Raw genomic sequence first — 24,958 nt, 5'->3', positions numbered from 1 at the left:
AGTATCGATTTAAAAGAGTCCCATTTCGACGTCCGTAACCACAAATATTATTTTGTTTGCGTTGAAAGGTAAGTTAGATGTCAGGAATTAGAGTTAAGTGCATGATTAATTATTAGATACAATATTTGAAGTTGGGGAAAGTTTAAATTACAAGAAATATTACCAGTAGTGAGCGACTAAAACCGGTTAAGCGTAAATTGAAGGTTTTTACAAAACTTGGCTCAAGTACAAGATAAGACGAAAATAGTTTCAATTTTTTTTCTCGTAAGAATAAATATTTTATGCATATTAATTTATTTTCCTAAATGTGCAACATTAGCATATTTTGCATATAAATCAAATGTAAATATAATGAATATTTGGGGCCATTATTGGGAAATTAGTTATATAAATCAATTGCATTCTATATTGTCAGACAATTATTATATGTACGAATAAATTTTTAGAATGTTCGAAAAAAAATATGTATCTTGCATATGATTTTTTTAAAAAAATTATCAATGAATGTAAGGTGCACTTAGTATAGGTCGACTGATTAACAGGTCGACAGGTTTACAGGTAGACAGGTTGACAGGTACACAGGTCAACAGGTTGACATCAATAGTACTGTTAAGTTGTCGATAGGTCGACAGGTTGACAGGTTTACAGGTCGATAGTAAGACGGGTTGACAGGTTAACATCAATAGTAATGTGAAGTTGTCGACAGGTCGACTGGTTGACAGGTCGACAAGTAAACAGGTCGACGGGTTGACAGGATGACATGTCGACAGGTAGACCTGTCTTTTTATTTTATATGTAATTCTGCTGACCTGACAACATGTCGTCATAGGTTTGGATTGTCAAATGGAGATGTATACATCTAACTGTTATTAGACATTGTGCATATGAAAAGACAATAAAAATTAGGCATTTGATGTACATGTACATATATCTTATGATATAAGTGCATGCCCCCTGTAAGATGATACTTGTAGTGATATAACTAAATACATGTACATATACATTGAATTATAAAAAAAGCTTCTATCTGTCGACCTGTCTACCTTTCGTCCTGTCGACCTGTCAACCTGTCTACCCGTCGCCCTGTCTACCTGTCGACCTGTCAAATTGTAAAAAAAGGTTGTGTTGTTATTTTTGATGTATTCTTGGTTTTTATTTTACTAAATTATTTTTATCAAAGTGCTTCTAAATATTCATTAAAAAGTAATTTACATTTATTGTTTTGTACATATATTTATATGATATATAATTTATATAATTATACATGAATATTTATGATCTTTTAAAAATATTATAATAACAAAACCGATTTATTGCAGATTATGTGGATGGGACTATTTTCGTCTTATTTTGTACTTGAATCGAAGGTTTTTGTACAACTTGGATCTGTTGCTCTCTGCTTTAACTGTCCAAATTTTCTCAAGCAGAGAGCTACAGTTCTGCAGCGAGTCGTACATGTAACTCAGATCAAGTACACAATGAAAGAAATATCCAGCAGTTCGGGTTTTTTATCTTGTCTACGTCACCTTTTATTAAAGTAATTCAACAAATATAAACAATGTTCTGGAAAAAGTGTTTCTAATTCTGTTGGTGCAAATATGTAAAAGGAAAACACTTCCAGTATCTGACTTAAATACATTATCTCAGATAAAATAACAGATTTGTTGTTTCATTTTAGTGTGTGACAGAGTTTGCCAAAGAAGTCATATGCTAGAGAATATGAATTTGACTGTACATACATACCATGACTGTCTTGGAACCCCTTATAACCCCGAGGAGGGACCAAAATTTACACCAGTTGATCCAATGGTTGTGAGAAATCTTGACCTAAGAAAAATGAAATTTGTGCACGTTTCGGAAGATTTTAAAGAAATCATTAATAAGGAAGCAAAAATGGCACATGGTATAATTAAATGGCCAAGCAAAGCAGCCTCAGAAATAACAGTGGAATGCACTTTAACAAAGGATATGAAAGATTGTCGAAAATTGGCAAAAACATGGAAGAAACATATGGCAGATGTTATAAATAAGTTGCTGGAAATCCTTCACGTGGAGACCATTAGCCTTCTGCAGGAAGCGTGGCAGATGGTTTTTGATGAAATTAGAAAACTAAATAATCCAAATTCTAACAAAGTAAGATTTGTTAAAGACAAACGCAGTTGTAACATTGCTATTGTGGGCTATCCAAATCACGTTGGAGAGGTAAAAAAAGATGTTGAACTGATCAAGTCTAGAGTTGTTAATGAGATTGAGAGGAAAAAGAACCAATTGATTGAAATAGTGAAGTTGAAACACTATGAGGTTCTCCTTTTGATTAAAGATCATTTTAAAGAAACGACAGAAAGCACCTTTCCAAATATTAAAGTTACTATCGATGAGAATGATGAAACTTTGATCTTAGATGGTCTTTATTCAGATGTCAAACAAGCAAAAACGTCAGTGTCTGAAAAATGTCAGCAGATATGCCATGCTTCAGCGGGAAAGTTTTCAAAAAACAGACAAGAATTTTTAAGCAGGAATGAAGTTTCTGAACGAATATTAGAGGAACTGAATAATAAGAAAATTATGAGCTGCTTTAATATTAAAAATGACGAATTAATATGTTATGCTTTCACTGATGATCAAGCAGTTGAAGCAGCCCATTTGATAAAGAAGAACATTGTGGAGTCCCCCATTGATGTAGAGCCTGACTCTGTAGATCTCTTAACCTCCGATAAATGGATCAAAGAAGTAAACAGTTTAAAAAGTTCCAAAACGTTTGGGGGATTTCTACATATAATCACACTGGTTGACCTTAGAAAAATTATCATTGTAACATTGAATGAGCATCTGGGTCTTGCAAGAGAATTGATAGAGAATTTCTTTTCTAACAATTCCATTCTGAGTGATATGATGGAAATTCCTTCAGGTTTTTTGAAAGTTTTAGACCACTATTCTAAAGAAATCATTAAAGAAATCTGTGAAGATTTGAAAGAACAACAAGTTCAGATAACGAAAACTGGAAACAAAATCAATATTAATGGAACAAAAACAGGAATTGATCAAGTCAAAATGAGGATAGAAGATATGCTAAAGAATATCCATAGGAAAAAACACAAAATAGATAGACCTGGAATCGCTAAATACTTGAAAAAATTAACCGAGAAAATCGCTTTTGTTGAAAAGAACCACAAATGCTTTATTCAAATTGACGAGGAGGGGCCTACACAATTGACTGACTGTTTAGCTTCTGCTTCCGATTCAATAGGAAGAAATAGACCTTTCATAATAAACGAAACAGAGTATGAGACGAAAGCAGGTGTCATTATAAAAGTGTTTGTTGGGGACATGACCACTCTTCCCGTAGACGTGATTGTTAATGCTTCAAATCAAGACCTTCATCATCAGGGTGGGCTAGCTGGTGCCATTGTTTCGAGAGGTAAAATATATAAGTACAATTGTACAGAATGAAATTTCACTGCGTATATCACTTGATGAGTTCCTTAAAATTTAGCTAATGGAAACTCGGGGTTTTAGCACAGGGTCCTTGTAGCTCATTTTGTCTTTTCCCTTAAAGGTATCAGAACACAATTGCATTGTTTACTATTAAAGTATTTATGCCCATGAAAATTTAAAAACAAATTTTGTTTATTGAACTGAACTTACAATGTACTTGAATATTAAAATTCAATCACAACAGCATTCTTCTTCACATCAAGTAAAACATGAATGTCTTCAAACAGGACTAAAGCTCTATTATTATCAATGTAAACGTTTTATTGGGAGCGTTCCATTTGTTTAGTCCAAAATTATCAACTGAACGCAGTCTAATATTTAACTGAGTTGGGTTTGCTTTCTTGCATTTCTACTTGAATTTTCTGGATTATAATTTCAATTTTTTTATCAATACGCAACAAGTTTATTCTTTTACTAAGTATAAAGTTTAAATTGTGAGAGTTCATGATGAAACTTCAATATGCGGAGGATTCAAACGCTTCCCGAAATCCGGACATGTACATGTAGTTGCAATCATTTTCAGGTACTGAGTAATTAAAGTTTCTAAACAAGTTTTATTTCATTTTGACTTGAAAAAATCTAGCAGTATATAATTTTTAGCTCTACTGGTCAGAGACCAGAAGAACTTATGCAAAAGTAAAGTGTCCGTCGTCCGTCCGTCCGTCTGTCTGTCTGTAAACAATTTTTCAAAACTCTACTCTTACAGTTTTGGTCTGATTTCAATATAACTTGGCGCAGAAGTAGACTACACTAAGATACATAAAATAGTGCATCGGTTTTTGATTTTAATGAACTGTGTTGCAATGGTTACTAAAAATAGAATTTTCTGTGAAATTCCTTTAAAAAGCTTCTCCTTCTACAGATTTGATCTGATGGCAATGCCTTCTTTTCTCATCCTTTCTTTAAGTACCATACCAGTAGAGCTACATTCTTGACAGAGACTTCTGGTTGATAATATATTGAAATTTACAGAAAATAATCATTTCAAATCTATGTACCCCTTTTATGCAGTATTTTCCGTACAATTATCACAGACCTATTCCCTACAGCACTGGTCAGTAAGACAAGCAACACGTTAAAACACTTTTTCCGCTTAAATGAAGGTCTCTCGAACCTCTTTACTATTACACTGAGATATAAATGATGTGTCTTGTAAAAAAGAATCCTGTATATATGTAATCTGAAGAGTGAAGTAAGGAAAATTTCTTTTTATCTCAAATACAATGATGTAAAGAGGAAAAAAAAATCGAAGTACTCTTAGAAGATACACGTAAAATACTTTAATTGCAGTATTGTGTACACATACAGTCATAAGGTCCATGTTATAATCTCAGAGGATTAACAAAAAGTCAATTCGGAATGTAATTGATTTATAGATATTAACACTAAATATGACAATTATCTTTAGGTGGTGAATACATTCAACAAGAGTATTTAGACTATATAGGAAGAAATGGAAAGCTCAACGAGGGAGATACCTTTTGTTCAAAAGCGGGTTGCCTGCCCTGTAAAATGATTGTTCATGTTTGTGGACCAGTTTGGGCAGGTGGAAATAATCAAGAAAGCAGCTCTCTTACAGATTGTGTGGTATCAGCTTTGGAACAAGCAGAATCAAGGGGCTACAATTCCATTGCAATACCTGGCCTTTGCACTGGTATATTTGGTTATCCAATTAATCAAGCTACTTCTGTCATAGTTAAAGCAGTGAAATCACACATTAGTTACGAAAGAGGATCCAGTATTGAGGAAATAATTTTATGTGATGTTAGAGAAGACACGATTAAATATTTCAATGAGGCTGTGAAACAAGAGTTTAAAGGGAAACTCAAAAATGGAGATGACCATAAACCTGCAGATCTCCAAGCTAGCAAGGACAGTAAGCCAGTTATTTTACCAATATTAAGATCTAATCAAAGCTCAACTGGAACTATAATGTTCCAATTTTAAAGGAAATTCTGTAAGACTTCTAATGTTTAAATCTCTTCATAAAAGGATAGGAGATCCAGCATGTGTCTTCCAGTTTTTTGATTTTTTTTTTCAGTCTTTACGACATTTCTAGGTGATGTGTGTAATGATCAGATTATCTATTATTATACCTCAATATAAATATTCTACACAACGCGTTATCTGATTGGTTCTAGGTTATCACGTGATCGGGCCGTAAAACTTCATATTTCCCGTCGTCGGCACGCTTTTCATCATATTCCACCTCTTCGGAACACCTAGTGATTTTTCCCGCAATATAGCTCTCGTTCGTTGAACGAAAACTCCCGATAGTAGTAGACGTCACAATAGCCTGGTTTACGTCACAAAACTGATGACAATGTGTTGACCAAAGGGTTTCATAGTAACTTTACGTTAACAATGAAAGTGAATTTGAGAGCGGTGTCGAATTTGAAAGTTTATGTTTATTATACCCCCCGCTTGAAAAGCGGGAGGGTATATAGTAATCGTTAATTCCGTCCGTCTGTACGTCTGTCCGTCCGTCCGTCTGTCCGTCTGTCCGTCCGTCCGTCTGTTACGCTTTGGGGTACCCATCTCTTATCCGCAACTCCTCTCATACCACTGAATGAAATTTTATGAAACTTTCACAGAATCTTTATTACATATTGCCATTGTGCACCTCCTATTTTACTTTTTGATCCGACACATATTTTGGATTTCCCGGCCACAGGAAAACATGGACTTTTTCACCAGTTATAACAATATGGGAGGCGGGGGGTATCATTTAGTGAGCTCATCGCTCACAGTACCTCTAGTTTCAAATGCTTTGCTTGTTTCGGTATAATAAACAATTCATTGCATGAATGTTCGGGAAACATGAAGACTTATTCAGCCAAGAAATATCATATTCCCCTCGGGCGAAGCCCTCGGGGAATATGATTTTCTTGGCTGAATAAGTCTTCATATTTCCCTCACTATCATGCAATAAATGTATATTATTATAATGATTCTCGTTATATTTGTCGTGTTGTGTATACTTGTATCCTATTGAATAACGTTATAGATTTGGTTTTATACTATTATTTATACTATTAATTCAGTTTAAATAAAATTTAATACCAATTTCAAACAATCAAATGATTTCATTTCAGGACGAATTCAGTCACAAGTTGCAGAGTTTACAGTAGGTGGAGTTTGTGTCAGATTATTGAAAGACCGAATTGCTAACGCAGAGGTATGTGAAAAAAAAATGCGCGTTACTCAATTTGTTTGCACACACCGTTGCAGTTATGAGACTATACTAGTATATATCTTTCAAAAAAAAAATAATGATTCATTGCTTATATTTAATTTTTTTATTAACTTTCTACCTTAGCTGCAAATGTAATTTCTATTCAAAAACCTATGTATTATCCTTCGTGTAAGCTACATATGTACAGTTGATGTATCAGCCAACGTAAAAGCTTCTCGTCAATTTTAACGTGATAGTTTGATTTTTGCATGTGACGTTGCACTTCCTCGGCGTTCAAAAATTATGAAGTCAAACTAAAACGCATGCTTTTACCTCTTGACACCCTGTGTCTGTGTTATGGTGTTTTGAATGCAATAGATTTTCATTCACTTTATATGCAAAAAACTATGTAATGTAATTTAGATATTGATATTTATGGTGTAATTAATTTACAATATTTTACTAATATCCTGATGATGAAAGAAAACTAAATCTGCAAGGAAAATAAGAAATGTATACATAACTAATATGAAAGATTCACTCGCAAGATATTATACAATTATAGCCTTTTGATGAGGTCAATCCCTTGATATATAGACCTTAGAGAAAGCATATCGACCGAGCACGAAGTGCGAGGTCGATATGCTTTCTCTAAGGTCTATATATCGAGGGATTGTACCGAGGCTACAATTGTTTTATTATTTTTTATTAGTTAATAAGAAATGTCTTTTAATCTTTCTTTCTAATACTCAGCACCTTCTCATACAAGGCATTGTTATGTCATTGCATTATGACGTCACAGTAATGAAAACAAGCTGCAGTATCTGTTTTTAGAAACATCAAGTCGATAAAGACTATTGTGACGTCAGCACTATTGTTGCTTCACAGAAGAACGTTTCCAATTTTAGAAACAGCAGGTTTATAAATTTTTAAAATAGAAACACCCAGTCTGTAACACTTTTTATACTTGATCATGTGATCCAGTTTGAGCCAATCAGATAGTTGGAACAATAAAGAAAAATAATAAACTAGATTATTTTACAGTTTCCCTAGCATCCTTCACTGTTGATTTCAATGCATGATTGTCGACAATAATTCTTACATGAGATGTTAATTCTCCAAATATTAAGTATTATAACCATTAATCGAAAGACCACTTTAATAGTGTTTCACAATTTGAAGAAAAAAAAAACAAGCAAAAAGGAGTATATATGATAAGAGCCAATTTTGGCCCCCCTAAAAATTAACATTTTAGAATGACATTCAAATATGTTTAATTGATATTTATTTTGTAGAAGAGATTATATTAGAAATATTTCATATATATTTTTCACATTTATATGCACTCACTAGCTGTAAATGACATCAGAAATAATGTTATTTTTGCTATCTAACAAAAAAGCCAAAAATATGCCTTTTTCTTGATGTGTTTACTTATGGGAAACATAGAGCCCATTGTAGAACATACATATTTTTTCTGTCACTAATCAGTATTGGATAGATACATCTTTGGTAAAAATAAAAATCTTGTTCTAGACTGCGCTCTATATTTTCTGGAAGAAAAACTGCTTGAAAATAAACAGTTTTATACAAAATATGCTAAAATGGCGGGAAAACCTTATTTTTATGATGTCATATTTCTAAAATAACGGCATTTTAATCTAAATGAAAATGACCAATAAAGGATGCATACATAGCTGTACAAATTAAAGCTATATATAAAGTAAAATGAAGATATTCATTTTAAGGGGCCAATTGAGACACTTACCATATATCGCTCTTTGATTTTTTAAGATACAAGGACTGTTCCAAAAGTGCGACCTGTTTCAATCTTCATTTTATTTTCAAGAAATCATTGTCATAATTATGTATAAACATGAATTGTTTTGTTATTTTTGAACGTTTTTTGTTTTGTTGCATAATTCTTTCGTTTTATTGAATGCTATGTAACCTCGGAGCACATTGTTTAAAGCAAAGTCACGACTTTCTCAAAAGAAGCTCTCTTTAAAAGAGGCGGTGGAATGTCTTCTCTCTTTAATAGTTCCTTTATCATGGTCATCACTTAGCATTATGTTTACTAAATGTTTACTAAAGACTGTTTGTCTGTGTCTCATTACTATGCTTCCACACTTACACAATCCGCGACAGTGAAACAACCATGATAAATTATAAGGTCACCTGAGTCACTCAGGTGGCCTAGCTATTGCTATCTGTTTTGTCCGTTTGTTGTGCATCGTTCTTCCTGCTTTCACGTTTTAACATTTCCAGCCTCTTCTCTTAAACTGCTCAACCAATTTCAACCAATGCTGGCATAGCATTTATAGGTAAAGGGGAAAAAATTGTGAATTTCATGGTCCCTGTCCCCCTGGTGCCTGAGGGGAGTGGGGTAAAAGCTACTAAAATTAATGCAATCTTTAACAATCCTCCTCTTTATTCCTGGACACTAGGCAGCCAAACTGTTGGCATGAATGTAATAAGCATTGAATCATGCGAGGAGTAGGTCTTTCATTCTTTTTTTTTTTTTTATAAGTTCTTGACTGAGATGTTTCATTGAAAAGGAAAGAAAAATAATAGTACTATAGATGAAAAAAATTAATTTTTCAAATTATATTTCGATACATAAATGAGTTAAGTCTATCAATTTTATATGAATTCCGGTATGACCAAAAATGCTTAAAAATGAATTAAAACTCATCAATACGTGTTAAGCAATGATCCTTGAAAGTTTCTTTTTTATATATACATGTGTATTTTTCGGTGGAAATGGTATGATTTAAAAAAGAAAAAGGGAAAATCTACTATGTCACCTAAACCGAGTCCCCATCTTCATCTTTGAAAGAACCTTAACTTTCTGAGAAAAATGGGTGAACAAAACCAAATTTTAAAACATAAAATGTGCCGTTTATCACAACCGGAAGAGACGACAACAACATTAATAAACCTTCTAATTTAAGATTTCATGCGTCATCATCATCTTTGAAAATCGTAGGAAAATCTTGTCTTTTCAAAATCGTAATTTAAAAAAAAGATATCTTATTGCCAGCAACGAGTAGATCTTCTGTTTAATTTCTGATAAGATTTTGACTGGGATATTTTGATTGATAAAAGAAGGATGAATAACTTCAAGATGAAAGGAAAAAGGTACATGAATTCTTTAAGATTTTCAAAACACCGAAAAGATTGAAAAACTATTTCGTCCCGTTCTACTTCTTTTATGTCCGGAAGAGCTTAAAACAACTTCAAACTCATCATTATGTCCCTATTATAAACATTTCATAAAAAAAATGATAAAAGAATTACACATTCTTTATTACTTCCGGTGGACACGGGGTATGACGACAACTAAAAAATAAACTTTATTATATATGTAACAGTCCAGATCTATTATCCCTGAAAGTTTAAGGACTCAACAGGCGGACAAAATTGAATTTTGAAAACAGGAAATTGATCGTAACTCGCGACCTGAGTTGTCGACAGCAGAATTTCAAAACACGCCGTAAATTTAGATCATTTGTAACAATGCTGAACGTTTCATAAAAATTCTTGTTGAATCATTAGTACAAAAACGGTGAAAATAAATAATTGAGGAAAAGAAAAACAGAACACCTTATTTAACAAAAACTACATGTATAAGAGAGTTAATCATTACAGGTGGATGTCATTGTAAATACAACAGCAAAAGATTTAAGACTGAATCAAGGAGGAGTATCAGCTTCGATCGTAAAAATGGGGGGCATTGACATCCAGCAAGAGTGTAAGTCTAAATACCCTCGAGGCATCGAGTTCGGAGAGATTGCAGTAACTGGTGGGGGAAACTTGTATTGCAGATTTCTATTCCATGGGGCCCTACCAGGCTGGGACAAAAACTCGGAAGATAATTCCAGAAAGGTTCTTTATTGCTTAATTTTTTTGTTATAGTTTATAATACTGTGTTTTGATCAAAGTGTGATGAATTTATGCATTTTAAAAAATATTGGTTATTTAAAAAGACCCATATAACCTAGATGGCGGTACTAGTATCTGCAACCCATTTAAACTTTGGGAACAAATAGTCAAAAAAATATTCAGAAAAATGGACAATTTTCTTTGTCGATTTTATAACAAAATTTGATAGACTTTGCAAACAAATGCAAAGTCTATGAACTGTTATTATAAATCTTATAAGGAGCACAAACTACTATTGTGGGATGTGTGTCACACAGATAATTAATGCCGTGTAAATTGGTGACGTCGCTAAGATAAAAAGTTGGAAAGGTTTGAAATATGTTATTTATTTAAGGTACCTAGAGGTATAGAATTCTGATGTTCATTTCATTGCTTTAAAGGTGCTGCAAAAGTTTATGCAAAACTGTTTATCAGAGGCGCAAAAAAGGTCGATGTCTAGCATTGCTTTTCCTGCCCTAGGAACTGGTTTACTCAATTATCCGATAGATAGGGTTGCAGAGGAAATGTGTAATGCCATTGTCAATTTCTCTAAAGATAATCCAAATACTTCTTTGGAAAATGTGGCATTTGTTATTCATGAGAAAGACACAGCTATAATTCAGGTACTTGGATACATTGTTATACCTTTAAAGTAATTTTAATATGAAAGCATGCGACTTTGGCTATTTGGATTAGTTCGTTTATATTTACATGTAATAATTTAATTCATTGAAGAAATAGACAACATTGTTAAAAAGGTTCTCTGGGAAATAAACTTAATTGGTCACGTGATCAAATCCTGTGAAATTCGAAGGGCTTCTCAGTAGATTTGATCACTTACCAACTCAGTTCATTTCTCAGTGAACTTTTTAACATTGTTGTTTTTACTTATATTTACATTTAAGACGAATAAATTCCGAGTAAAAATTGCATTCACTACACGAACTTGTAGCCGTTTTCCTATGTTGTGACGCACAATGACCTAGAAGTTGTTTGGTCCTGCAAGTTCACCTCGCTCCAACATTTGAATGTTTACGTTCATGTTAAGCAGTCCAGTTCAGGAAGTCTTTGTTTATAATGGAAGAACAATGATCGCTGCCGAGAATAATCTTACTATTTCATGAGTTCTTAATATATTTGAAGTGAAAAGCGGGGGTGTAGATAGTTTTCGATAGGCCCGAATTTGGCATGAGTTACTTTCCGTTACCCGCTATATTGGAGGTCAACCTAGCGATTTTCCTCTTTATCTTACCAAATTTAGGAGGGTGTGGCACAGATATTTGGGGGATGGGGGTTGTATTTTTAAAATAAAATGAAATATAGGAGGTTTAAAAAATCCATATTCCTCATAGAAACAGTGTTTTCTACGAAAGCCGGATAGGCTCTTGTTTGCCAAGATCACAATAAAATTAACTCGTTAGGACGAGATAATTATCTCGTTAATACGAGTTAGCATCTCGTTATAACGAGTTAGCATCTAGTTATAAAGAGTTAATTATCTTGTTATCACGAATTATAGTTTTCGTGAGATAACGAATTAGTTACCTCGTTATAACGAGTTTCTTATCTCGTTATTACCAGTGAGTATCTTGTTATAACGAATTAGCTATCTCGTTATAAAGAATTATAGTTATCTAGTTAGAACGAATTATTACGGAAACGTATAACCGCCTCGTGTTGTTGTTTTAAAAATGTTGTCAAATACAATTACTTCAAGCTAAGGTTTGGCGATTTATTTACGACAACAATCTACGAAAGCGGAAATGGCTCTACACTTGTTGTGTTAACTTTGTATAGTGTCTTATATTTCATCGTCTTATCAACATATAAAGTGTTATACCTCCTTATTTATGCACAAATTTTAAATTGTATTAGGATTTCTTATCGCAAATCTTGCTTCAAAGTATACACTTGGACAAATAAACTATTGCGTTGAGTGACGACACTGATGAATCTGACTGAAATACAATTGCGAAATCCAACAAAGAATCTTATTGGTGCTTTTCTATAGGCCCACCCACTTTCACATGGAAACAGCTGTAAACAAGTGGTAGGCCTCTACTTACTGAGCGAAGACTTCGGAAGTATATAGTGGACCTAAATGTACATGTATGGTGTAAATGTAATACCTTATTAAATTATTGTGAGTGTGGGTAACCTGTATAATGATCTTGAATTCTTAAATAAAATCCGATCCAGAGCTGGCAGAAGTTGACTTAAAATAATACATGTCACCCATGGCATATTTTTGCGATTGAAAAACGGGGCCGTTTTCCAGTTTATTTCTTCAGTGCATTAATAAAACTAAAACGTACTTAAATTTGGAAAATGTATTAGTAATATTAATTATTTTATAGTGAACATATGAATAATATTGATTTATTCGCCATTACAGTAAAAAGTGCACTACATTTAAAAAAACACACAATGATTTCAACTTGTTTTAATATCACCATGACGACAGTTAAAAAAGCAGTAGCACACACACATTTGAAACATGGTTTTTTTGACAGTCGTGACAAAAAAACAAAAAAAAACCCAGTAAACTTTTGAATAAATCCAATGTTTTATCACATATGAATATATGTATTTTCATCATGTGCCCCGGTAGACCTCTACATAAGTTGGATAATTATGCTTTCTACGTAAGTACGCGGTACAACACCGAAAACGGAAAATGCCGTGAATAGAAAATTACTGTCATACAAGTACAATAAAATGAAAATAGGTGTGTCATCAATGCTATAAACATGTACTGTCTGTGAAAGGAATATATCACATGCTAAAAAGTGATTTTATAGTTTGTTTGTGTGTGTTTTTAGTTCAAAAGTCACCATCGATTTTCGACAATCATCAGGCCGTTGCACTACTGAATTAAATATCCCCTTAGATTCCAAAAAATCCCCTGTTGTCCCCCTGTCAGTCCCGGACATTTTCCTGTCTCTCCCTGACTTTCTCCTATGATCCCCTGTCGTTGTCCCTGCTCTTCCTGTCCAGTCCCTGTCGTCCCCTGTCGTTGTCCCTGCCTTCCCTGTCTACTCCCTGTCGTCCCCTGACATTCTCTGATCTCCCTGTCCAGTCCCTGTCGTCCCCTGTCGTTGTCCCTGCCTTTCCTGTCTACTCCCTGTCGTCCCCTGACATTTATTTTGGCCAAGAAAAGGAGTTTAAAAAATATTTTTGTTGCATTTAAGAATGAAAAAAGATATAGTCTTGAAAACTTTAAGTGTTTTTTTTTTGAAAATATAGACTCAGTAAAAAGTTAACACATTTTTAAATTCCTTAACTAAATCCCCTGTAATTTAGTTTCTATTACTTGTATCAATGTGATTTTTTTTAGTTTGGTAGCATTTCGGGGGAGAAGGGCAGAGAATTGCATCATTCTAAAGAAGAAATAAATTAGCAATTTATTGCATCTTGTGATGCAAGACGGCATATATAGTGTGCTTTATGCACCTTTTATATATATATATTTATAAACTTTTTCATTTTTTATTTGATCTACTTTGAAACATCTTTGAGTGTAATAACTGTCTTTGTAAAAAAAAAAACAACTAGATTTAAACATTTGGGAATACATTATCAAATCCATGCATAGGATATTTTGTTTTCCCAAAGAATGAAATGAATAAAAAAATTAATTGAAAGGAATTATGTATAAATGCATTAATAAAATAAATGGCTAATTAATAAATAAAAATTATTAAACAAACTATAAATCTATTTTATTCTCAAATCAACTGAGTTAAGAATAAATAAATAAATAAATAAATAAATAAATAAATAATGAGAATTATATAAATTTATTCATTTCTTTGTTTATTTTTTAATTTATTACTCATTTATATCCCCAAAATGTGTTCTAATGAGTTTTATCTTATCTATTTCCTTATTTATATTTGAAACTGAAATACAACAAATTAGTCAATCAATTATATCCGCAAGAAATTGTGGCATTTTTTAGAGGTTTTTGTTTTGTTTTTTGTTTTTTGTTTTTTTTTTTTTTGGTTTCTTTGTTTTATTTATTTATTTTTATTTTTTTTTTTGGGGGGGGGGGTATTTTACATAAACTGTTGCATACTCTGATGTGCTACAAAGTATTTTATTAGCATATTAAAACGACTTTTTATTACTTTAAGTCCATTATGGATATCAAAATAATCGTCTCATTATGCACAATATTAATCCGTCAATAAGATTTTTGATACTTTGTTTTGATTGAAAAAATCGGTTTTCAAAACCCTAACACCGTTCTGAAACAACATCAAAGCCATTGATGTTTACCAGTAATTAACTCGGGGTACACAGTCATAACACCTATTGTCTTTCTCACTGACCGCTATACCTTCAGAGTGACTGTTTACAGTTTGCAACTGTTTAAAATAACATTTTCTCTTAGTATGAGAACTTTTTTTTTTTCAATCAAAACAAAATAAAAGTATCAAAGAAGCTATTGACGGGTAAAGATTGTGCATAATGAGACGATTAGTTTGGTATCCCTTATGGAAGTAAAATAATTAAAAGCAGTTTTAATATGCTTCAAAAATACTTTGATACATATTTATCGTAAATCAGTTTACATTGAATATGCGAAACAATCCCATTTTCGGGTATTTGATTATTTAGTTTGCTTGTATCGTCAATTTTAAAAATACAAACATTGTTTTTATAATAATTACAGGTCTCCGGAAACATACGTAACAACTTTGCATAATCGCGAAGCAAACTAGTGCTAATTGTAACGGGGACCGTTACAGATGTTCCCCAAACGCTCCCCAACTCCCTTTTGGTGCCTATTTCCCTGGAAGCTTCATTAAATTAGACAAACTCGATGCATTTGATACTTAAAAACGTTTACCAAGAAGTGTACAAATTTCATTCAAATTTTAGCATTGCACGCGTGCGCATGTGAATGCATGTGCGTAATGACCATATCATCTTGTCTACACAATCTATATATTTTAATATACTTAATATTAAAGTATTTAATCCAAAAGTATTAAAAAGATACGCTCATTCAATTGTTTTTTTTTTATTTTGCTCATTTCACGTGCACGCACGTGCATACATGAGCATGGTGACCATACCTTCTTGTAGATGTCCGTTACATCTATCTATGTTCTAAATCCCACCCCGTTTGGTTGAAAACCATTGGAGTTATAGCTGTTTAAAGTTTCAGCCAATCAGATTGCCGTGCACGTACATGCACATGTATGCATGTGCATGGTGACCATATTTTCTTGTAGTAGTCCAGTATATCTATCTATGTTCCAAATCCCATCCTGTTTGGTTGAAAATCAAGGGAGTTATAGCTATTTAAAGTTTAAGCCAATCAGATTGCAGCGCACGTGCATGCACGTGTTTTCATGATAATTGCTATATATCATGTTGTAGGATATCCTAATGCATGGTTATTTTCAAAATTTCAAAGGATTTCGTCAAAAAACAAGAAAGATATTGAGACTTTAGTTTCAGCCAATCAGAGCAAAGCGCACGTGCATGCGCGTGAGATCTTGCTATTTCGACCATGTCATATTGTCTATGCTATTAATATATCCTGATATTATAAGTTTCAAAGCATTTCATCAAAAATTTAAAAAGTTACGCCTATATCAATTAAATCGGTCATTACACATGTAGCACGTGCACGCTCTTGCAAGCACGTGCGCGCAAAATGACCTTCGTTCCGCAAATCTACATAACATATCTACTGACCCTAAAAACATTTCACCTTAGTCGGATGTATAGTTTACGAGATCATTCCAGGACAAAAAAGTACCCAGGAAGAAGAAGAAGAAGAAAAATAATAATAATAATAATAATAAGAAACAGAGTAAAAACAATATGTTCCCCAACTTCGTTTGGGGAACATAATAACATATACACAAGACTTGTAAAAGTCTCCGTCTTCTAACTCATTCATAAAGCGTAGTAAACAGCCAATAAACAAACAGGTAAATTTCCGGCAGTTCTCGGAATCGCTCGTAACTTTCCGGCGTAAAAACCGGAAGTGACGCTATATCTACCATCGGAAGTCAGCGCGGTAAAAGAAAACTACAGTACTACTACATGGACATCAAAAAAAGACCTGCTTATCAGTAAAATATGGTGATTTGTGCGGTTGTGAATTGTAATAACAATCCAGAGAATACTGCTGGTGTGAGTTTTCACAGATTTCCAAATGTCAAAAAGAGGAAAGATCTTTATTTGAAGTGGATCTACCAAGTAAACAGAGTCAACCCTTCTTCGACAAACACTACGTTAGACAAATTATGGACCCCAAATTATCATTCTGTCGTTTGCTCCGACCATTTTACTTCGGACTGCTTTACGAAGAATCTATCTGTAGTGGAATCAATGAATCTTACAGGATTTAAAATAAGATTAAAGCCTGATGCGTACCCGACCCTACTCCTAGGTCCACAACAGCCACAAGTCGTCATACCAAGTATCAAGCCAGCTTTCAAAAAGAGGGAAGCACAGAGGGTATGTATTTATAGAAATAGGATTTGTTCACAAATTAAATAATGTATTATACCCAGCTTTTATTATAATGCTCACCTTATATTCATTTCTTGAATGGAGCGCAATACACAGTTCAGAATATACAGGCTAACAACAGGTTTCTGAATTTTCTCCACATTTAATTAGCATGGTTAATTTTAACATTTGATATAGGAACTTTCTAGAACAGAAAAAAAGACTTACACAATTAAAGGCAGAAATTTTGAATAGAGAACAGCATTGAACATACAACATAAACTAATTAAAAATAAAGTTTATTTTGAAATTCAGGATTCCTTATGCGGGAAATGTTTTTCTATGCTTTATTTCGCAAAAGATATGTGGAGCTGCCCATTTTTAGATAAAATAATGTTTTAATAAATTTCATGAAAAAAAATGCAACAAGCTCTTTCATTTATTTTGATGTTCGAGTTGTAGGTCATATCAGAGGCATATAATGACTACATGTGTCATCAACGAGAGGCTTTGAACACCCCGCCCCCTGAACCTGATTCAGATGATGAGATCCTTGAGGAAAACAATGAACATGATGAAGCTCCAACAGTTGGGGAGAAAAGGGATGCATGTATGCAGACCGAGATAAAAGTATTTTCCTATTTTCTGGAGATATTTTTGTTAGTTTTTAAATTTATGAAGATATCTTTTATCTAGGTAACAAGGTATATATGCAAAAGTTACAGTTTTTTTTTTAATTTTTTCTCTTTTTTTAGAAGGTTTATGTAAAGAGGATCCAGACAGAAGAGTTAGACTTGAAACCAATCCAGAGGACTATTGGTACAATGACAGATTTCTGTCAAACGCCAGTCCTGAAATCAACGGCAACTATGACGGAAGATGTGGTCCAGAAATCTGTGGGAACTGAGACTGATGCAGCAGTACTGCCCCTCCAGTGCAACAGTGAAGATCAACAAGACACAGACTTGGAGGACATTTCTGACGAGGAAGATGAAGATTGGCTTCCAGATGATGAATCTGATGATGACTTTGATGAAGCAATTGATGAACTGTAAGCATAATATATCTCCATCTTTCTAAGCATTTACTATAAATCTATATTTTGTTCTTGAAAAACTTTTTTATTTCCTTTAAATCTGATTTTATTGTAAGCAAAACCTTTTTAAAAGTCTGTTGCTCATTCACTTTATCTTTACTTTGAAGGAAATTTTAATATTATTTTTTGATGTTTCCAAGGGATATCACAGACCATCAAGAAGACCGAGCCCATAGAGAGAGGAAATACATAGTCTATGAGAGTTGCTTGAAAGAACTTTTGTCACCCTGTAGGAGTTGTCAAGAGCATTGCAGAGTTGTGATAAAGAGCAGGCTGGGGTCATTTGTGCGTTTGTTGTCTTCCTGCGCGGCTTGTGGATTTGTGTTCACTTGGGGTAGCCAGCCATTGACTTCCAGGCTACCTTCTGGGAACTTGGAAGTAGCAGGGAGTATTTTATTCTCAGGATCTAGTGTATCCAAAGCTCTTCAACTATTTAACAATATGAACATTATGTGCATTAGTGAAAGGACATTCAGGAATATTCAGAGTTCATATCTTATCCCTGCGGTGCGGAACGTCTGGATAGAGTACCAGACAGCTGCACTGCAACAGTGTGTTGCCAGAGACGTCAAAGTGGGTGGTGATGCTAGGTGCTGTAGTCCTGGACATTCAGCAAAGTATGGCAGTTATTCAATAATGGACCTTGAAAGTGGATTGATCTTAGCAGTTGAATTAGTTCAGGTAAAGCAAAATATGTTTTATATGAATTATTTCATACAATCAATATGCAATATTCCAATACTGCAAATATATAGTTAAATAGGTCAAATTATTTAAATGTGTACCAGAATTTAAAACAAAAATAAGTTGGAAAAACTGAAAGATTTCTTCAAATCCTTGTTTTGCAGGAAACAGAGACAGAAAACTCATACAGAATGGAGATTGAAGGTTTGAAGCGTTGTCTTCAGAGTCTTAGAGAAAGGAATGTCCGTATCACTGATCTCACTACAGACAGGCACATGCAAGTGAAGAGTTATATGGCAAAAGAAGAAACCTCAATCAGACATTGGTTTGATGTATGGCATGTTGCCAAAGGTAAATTTATTAAATAAAAATGATGTAAAGTTATGAATATGAATGTTGATAGCAAGTATTTCCAAGTTTATTGTTTTGTGCAATCAATCACATCATTGATATTTCATAATTTTGATGTAGGTATATTCAAGAAACTTCAACTGTTGGCAAAGAAGAAGGGCTGTGAAAAAATCAAAGACTGGTGCCACTCTATCTCGAATCATTTATACTGGTCTGCAGCGACAAGTGATGGTGATGGTGATCTTGTGGAGGAGAAATGGCTTTCCATTTTGAATCATGTGTGTGATATCCATGAGGGGCATGGGGATAGATTTCAGGCATTGGCTGATAGATCTTGGATTACCAAAGGTAAAATATCTCCACACTGGTCTTATAATACTCAATCATTTTTAGCTTGGCTGCAATTACATTACATGACGAAATATTATTGATTAAGTTTCATGTTTGTTGCAAACTATTTACCTTCATATTGAGTTGAACAAACAAAATATCGTGAAAAAAAAATGTTTAACAAACATTGGTACTTTATTTTATATTATAATGAATTTGTTTTCATAGGTTCCAAAGCTGACAAAGAGTTGCAGTTAATTGTTGGAAATAAAAGACTTGTGAAGGATGTCAGGAAACTTTCACCGGCACAGCAGACATCACAGCTGGAGGCTTACCACAAGACTGTGTGCCACTTTGCACCAAAGTTTCACCACTTCTTTTATGATGTTATGAAAGCAAGGTAAATTTATTTCATTTTATATCATTAAAATTACAATAAAAGTTTGTATAAACTGTTTTCTAAGTTCTGTGGGCTTAACATAATTACATATTGAAGTAACTGTAACATTATTTGTAATATCATCTTCAATTTATCAGTATTTTTTTCTCTCATGGTTTAGAATAATTCTTGCTGCAATTCATCAAAATGAAAACACTCAAAGACGACAAGCTGTTACTAAAGGTGGTGAACTAAGATGGAAAGTGGCTTACCCAAAGGCAAAGAAAGGTGATCACACCCTGAAAGCTGTGATGGACACATGTTCATATGGTAATGGAATGTCTAAGGAAATACCATTGGTATTAATAAGATAAACGATGTCATTATAAAGTAAAATCTAAATAACTCAGATAAATTGAAAAAAAAAATCCTTAACAAAAATAACATGATGACTGAATTGAATAAGTTTTCTTATTAGTAAATTTAACTTTTTTTCATTTTTTTTAGAGTATGTAGAGAGATTAATGGAGGAAGCCTTCGACCTAAGGAGAAGACATCCCTCGTATGAGGTAGCTCAAGAGACATTTCGTCAGGAATGCCCACCACCAATGGCTGCTTTTGGTAACCGAGTGGATAAAGGTGAAGCAGTCAGAAGATACCGGACACGTTTTAACCGTTGAAGCTGCTTGTAAGGAATGAAGAGACTGATGTCAATGATAGTATCACAAACCTCTAGTCCCATTTTCAAATATTTTATTTGTCAAACAAGTTCCTTTAATCTTCTTTGCTTTGGCATGTAAATGAATTACTTTTCCTTGATCATTTGACTATAGTCATCAGTAATACATGTCATTTTACAGTACAATAATTTGGTTGTTTTTTAATATTTATTATACAAAAACAGCTGCTGCCTTTTGACATTTTATAAATGTGGCATGTATATGTCTGTACAACAAAGTTAATGTCAATTACATTTTATATTGTTTTAAACAAGATAAAATCACTGTTACACTTTGTCACTTTTTGTCTTTAATAACGCTCAGTAGTCCCTAGGATACTGGAAACCTGTGTACTGCGATGAAGGGAATGGGGTACGAATGGCACTCACAACACATGCCGGGATCACTTTCCTGATTTTCTTACCAATGCGATGCCACAGCCATCTTGTGTATCTTCTATATGCAATGTAGCGGTAGAGTCTGAAAAAAATTTAAACCAGTAAAATCAGCACAGAAAAACAAAAATATGATGAAAATTTTTGTTGCACAAGGAAGTTTTATCTTTGTATGCTTTCTCATCGACTATTTTGTACCTTTTCATCATAATCAAAACAGAGATACGAATTTATATCAAACATTTTGAGCTGCCTTGTCTAATGACCAGGAATACATATTAAAACTTACTCATGCACTGGTTCTTCATCTCCTATTGGGCCATTGTAGTCTAGATACTCGTAGAAGGCGAGTTCGAGGACATGCTTATTGAGGCAATTGACTTGGAAAGCTTCGTGCTTTGTAATGCAGGTGATGTCTGCTTCTTCTAGTTTGAGCTGGCACACCCCAAAGCTGTGGCAACATCTCCTCTCTATGGCAGTTGGCATGTCAATACAGTTATGACAGTTGCACCTAAGAGAAAGTAAAAATATACACATTGCAGGGGTACATAAAAATAATTGTGATGTATATAATTTATTATAGATTTGTTGATATTTTTAATCATATTACTTTGTAAATGAGTTTCAGTATAATTATCTTGATTGCAAGGTAAATTGACAAACCATTTTAAAGTGAATTCAAAACAGATTAAAAGTAAGGCAGTCTAATAATGATAGTGTAAAAAGGCTATATCAGGCTAGTCATTACATGTGTTAATTATAAAAAAATAATTATCACTTCGGCTACTCATATAACCTCCCCAATTTTCATAATTAGCGCATAATTATATACACGCGGCAATTGGCTTGCGTGCACTCCACAATCAGTATAATTATATCAATCGTAATTACCCTTGAACTTTTAAAATTTTTTATCACTATTGACATATAAAAAATATATATTTTGGGTTGTTTAAGAGATTTTGAAAGTAAACTTCCGAGAATTTTAACGATCTGTCAGCCAGAACCTCTTTTTAAAATTCGTCAACCAAGGTTACGATTGGCGCTGTTCTCTGCATTCGTATCACTTTATCATGTGTAATTTCCTATGCGTGTCATTAAACAAGGGTTTTAAGAGTCTTATTATGCTTATCTTTTTGACGGAAAAGAAATAAAATCATTACAAACCATTCATCAACCACAGCCACGTCGATGTCCGAGTCTCGCTCTGAGTCACTTTCAGTTGAAGATTCTGATGAAGATTGGGGTTGTTCCGATCTTAAAGTTGGTTCAAATTGATACGGTTGTACTATAAATTGGATTTCTTCGGAGTGAACGTCTACCTCGGCCATGATTACGATTATATTAACCAAAAAGCGGCTTCGTTCACGTTGTTTTGATAAAGCTAATGGTAGATATTGCGTCACAGGTTGAATCAGCCAATCAGATCGCTCGATATAGACACACCCCCGCGGTCTATTTTGAGATATTCCAGGGGTTTTCTACAGGTAATGTTTACCGTGTCTAATCGACGCTCGGTGGTGAAAACTTGAAAACACTTCATTTAAAGTACAAACTACCATTTTTCAGCGAGAAATTGTAGATTTATTTTCATTGCCGGAGACCTTTAAACACATGCTGTTAATAAGTTTATTTTTTTTAATTTACTAACTATTTAAAATCAATTATTGATTTTTAATAATGGAGTGACTTTCTACCTTTTGTAAAAATAAAAAAAAGACAGCAGGGGTACTGGCGCACTTTGGAATATTTTAGTTTTTTTTTAAATCAATACAATAATTGATTAGTAAATAAAAAAAAAATAAACTTATTAACTGCATGTATTTAATCATTATAAAAACAATGTTTTTATTTTTAAAATTGACGACACAAACAAACTAAATAATCATATACCCGAAAATGGGATTTGTTTCGCATATTTTATGTAAACTTATTAACAATGAATATGTATCAAAGTATTTTTGTTGCATATTTAAACTACTTTTAATTATTTTACTTCCATGATGGATATCAAAATAATCGTCTCATTATACACAAGCTTTACCCGTCAATAGTTTCTTTGATATTTTTATTTTGTTTTGATTGAAAAAATCAGTTCTCATACAAAGAGAAAATGTTATTTCAAACAGCTGCAAACTATACACGGTCGTCCTGTCACAACATAAACAAGGTATAGCGGTCAGTGAAAATGATAATAGGTGTCATGACCGTGAACCCCGAGTTAATTATTGGTAAACATCAATGGCTTTGATGTTGTTTCAGAACCCTTTTAGGGTTTTGAAAACCGATTTTTTCAATCAAATCAATGTATCAAAAATCAAATTGACAGATTAATATTGTGCATAATAAGCTGATTATTTTGATATCCATCATGTACTTAAAATTATAAAAAGTCGTTTTAATACGCTAATAAAATACTTTGTAGCACATCTACGGATGCAAGAATTTATATAATTTTAAAGTAAAACTAAAGAAACACAATTTCTTGCAGAATGAATGATTCATTAATTTGTACTATTTTCAATTTCAAAAAAAAAAATAGAAATAGATTGATATTTAATTAATAATTTTTTTATTATTCATGTATTTTATTTTTTTTAATTTACTATGAATTTATTTCGCTGCAATCTGTTTTATTCGTTAAATACTGGTTTGACTTTTTACCATTTGTAAAAAAAAAATAAAGAAAGAAAAAAGAAAAAAAGAGAGAGAGAGAGAGAGACAGTAGGGGGTATTGGTGCATTTTAGAATAATTAAGTTTTTAAAATAAATACAATAATTGATTTTAAATAGTTAGTAAACAAAAAAGCCAAATAAATAAATAAATAAACTTATTAACTGCATGCATTTATTTATTATAAAAACAATCTTTTTTTATTTTTAAAATTGACAATACAAACAAATTAAATAACAAATATCCGAAATGGGATTTTTGGGGGCTTTTTTTATGTAAAACGATTGACGGAAAATTATGTATCAAAGTATTTTTGAAGCATATTAAATCTGCTTTTAATTATTCTAATTCCATGATGGATATCAAAATAATCGTCTCATCATGCACAATCCTTAACCGTCAATAGCTTCTTTGATACTTTTATTTTGTTTTGATTAAAAAAAAAAATTAAGTTCTCATACAAAGAGAAAATGTTATTTCAAACAGTTGCAAACTGTACACGGTCACTCTGAACACAACATAAACAAGGTATAGCAGTCAGTGAGAAAGACAATAGGTGTCATGACTGTGTACGTCGAGTTAATTACTGTTAAACATCAATAGCTTTGATGTTGTTTCAGAACCGTGTTAGGGTTTTGAAAACCGATTTTTTCAATCAAAACAAAGTATCAAAAATCTTCTTGACGGATTAATATTGTGCATAATGAGACGATTATTTTGATATCCATCATGTATTTAAAATAATAAAAAGTCGTTTTATTACGCTAATAAAATACTTTGTAGAACATCTATGGATGCAAGTGTTTATATAAAATAAAACTAAAGAAACACAATTTCTTGCAGATATAAATGATTCATTAATTTGTTGTATTTTTAATTTCAAAAATAAATGAATTAATATTTTATTAATAATTTTTTTTATTATTCAGTTATTTTATTTTTTCTTTTTACTATGAATTTATTTCGCTGCAATCTGTTTATTCGTTAAGTACTGGTTTGACTTTGTACAATTTGTTAAAAAAAATTAATAAAAAAAAAAGAAAAAAAAAGAGAGAGACAGCAGGGGTTATTGGTGCATTTTGGAATAATTAATTTTTTTTTAAAATCAATACAATTATTGATTTTAAATAGTTAGTAAATAAAAAAAATAATAAATTTATTAACTGCATGTATTTAATCATTATAAAAACAATGTTTTTATCTTTAAAATTGACGATACAAGCAAACTAAATAATCAAATACCCGAAAATGGGATTTTT

At 32.7% G+C, this 24,958-nt stretch overlaps 3 protein-coding genes across 3 annotated transcripts; 2 read left to right on the top strand and 1 right to left on the bottom strand.

Moving 5' to 3' along the window:
• The first annotated feature begins 1,893 nt into the window (after nt 1-1,893).
• Nucleotides 1,894-13,994, top strand: LOC134257957 (protein mono-ADP-ribosyltransferase PARP14-like). The gene is made up of 6 exons (XM_062740530.1): nt 1,894-3,418; nt 4,904-5,371; nt 6,591-6,673; nt 10,322-10,558; nt 10,996-11,217; nt 13,932-13,994. Exons 1-6 carry the CDS (start codon nt 1,894-1,896, stop codon nt 13,992-13,994), a joined length of 2,598 nt encoding a protein of 865 aa, XP_062596514.1.
• A 2,496-nt stretch (nt 13,995-16,490) lies between these two features.
• Nucleotides 16,491-20,819, top strand: LOC134257958 (uncharacterized). Its single transcript, XM_062740531.1, has 9 exons — nt 16,491-17,077; nt 17,534-17,701; nt 17,827-18,122; nt 18,308-18,848; nt 19,016-19,202; nt 19,323-19,550; nt 19,761-19,932; nt 20,093-20,241; nt 20,419-20,819. Exons 1-9 carry the CDS (start codon nt 16,697-16,699, stop codon nt 20,589-20,591), a joined length of 2,295 nt encoding a protein of 764 aa, XP_062596515.1. The 5' UTR covers nt 16,491-16,696; the 3' UTR covers nt 20,592-20,819.
• A 118-nt stretch (nt 20,820-20,937) lies between these two features.
• On the bottom strand, nt 20,938-22,630 carry LOC134257959 (uncharacterized). The gene is made up of 3 exons (XM_062740532.1): nt 22,193-22,630; nt 21,315-21,536; nt 20,938-21,110 (listed from the first exon to the last, which is right to left on the bottom strand). The coding sequence occupies exons 1-3, from the start codon at nt 22,354-22,356 to the stop codon at nt 20,951-20,953; spliced, it is 546 nt and encodes a 181-aa protein (XP_062596516.1). The 5' UTR covers nt 22,357-22,630; the 3' UTR covers nt 20,938-20,950.
• Between the last annotated feature and the right edge of the window lie 2,328 nt (nt 22,631-24,958).

Source organism: Saccostrea cucullata, unplaced genomic scaffold (assembly GCF_032062105.1).
Source record: "Saccostrea cucullata isolate Sc308-1 unplaced genomic scaffold, CSIRO_AGI_Scuc_v1 ctg1128, whole genome shotgun sequence".
NCBI lineage: Eukaryota > Metazoa > Mollusca > Bivalvia > Ostreida > Ostreidae > Saccostrea > Saccostrea cuccullata.
This window is presented reverse-complemented; position numbering and strand designations above follow the sequence as displayed.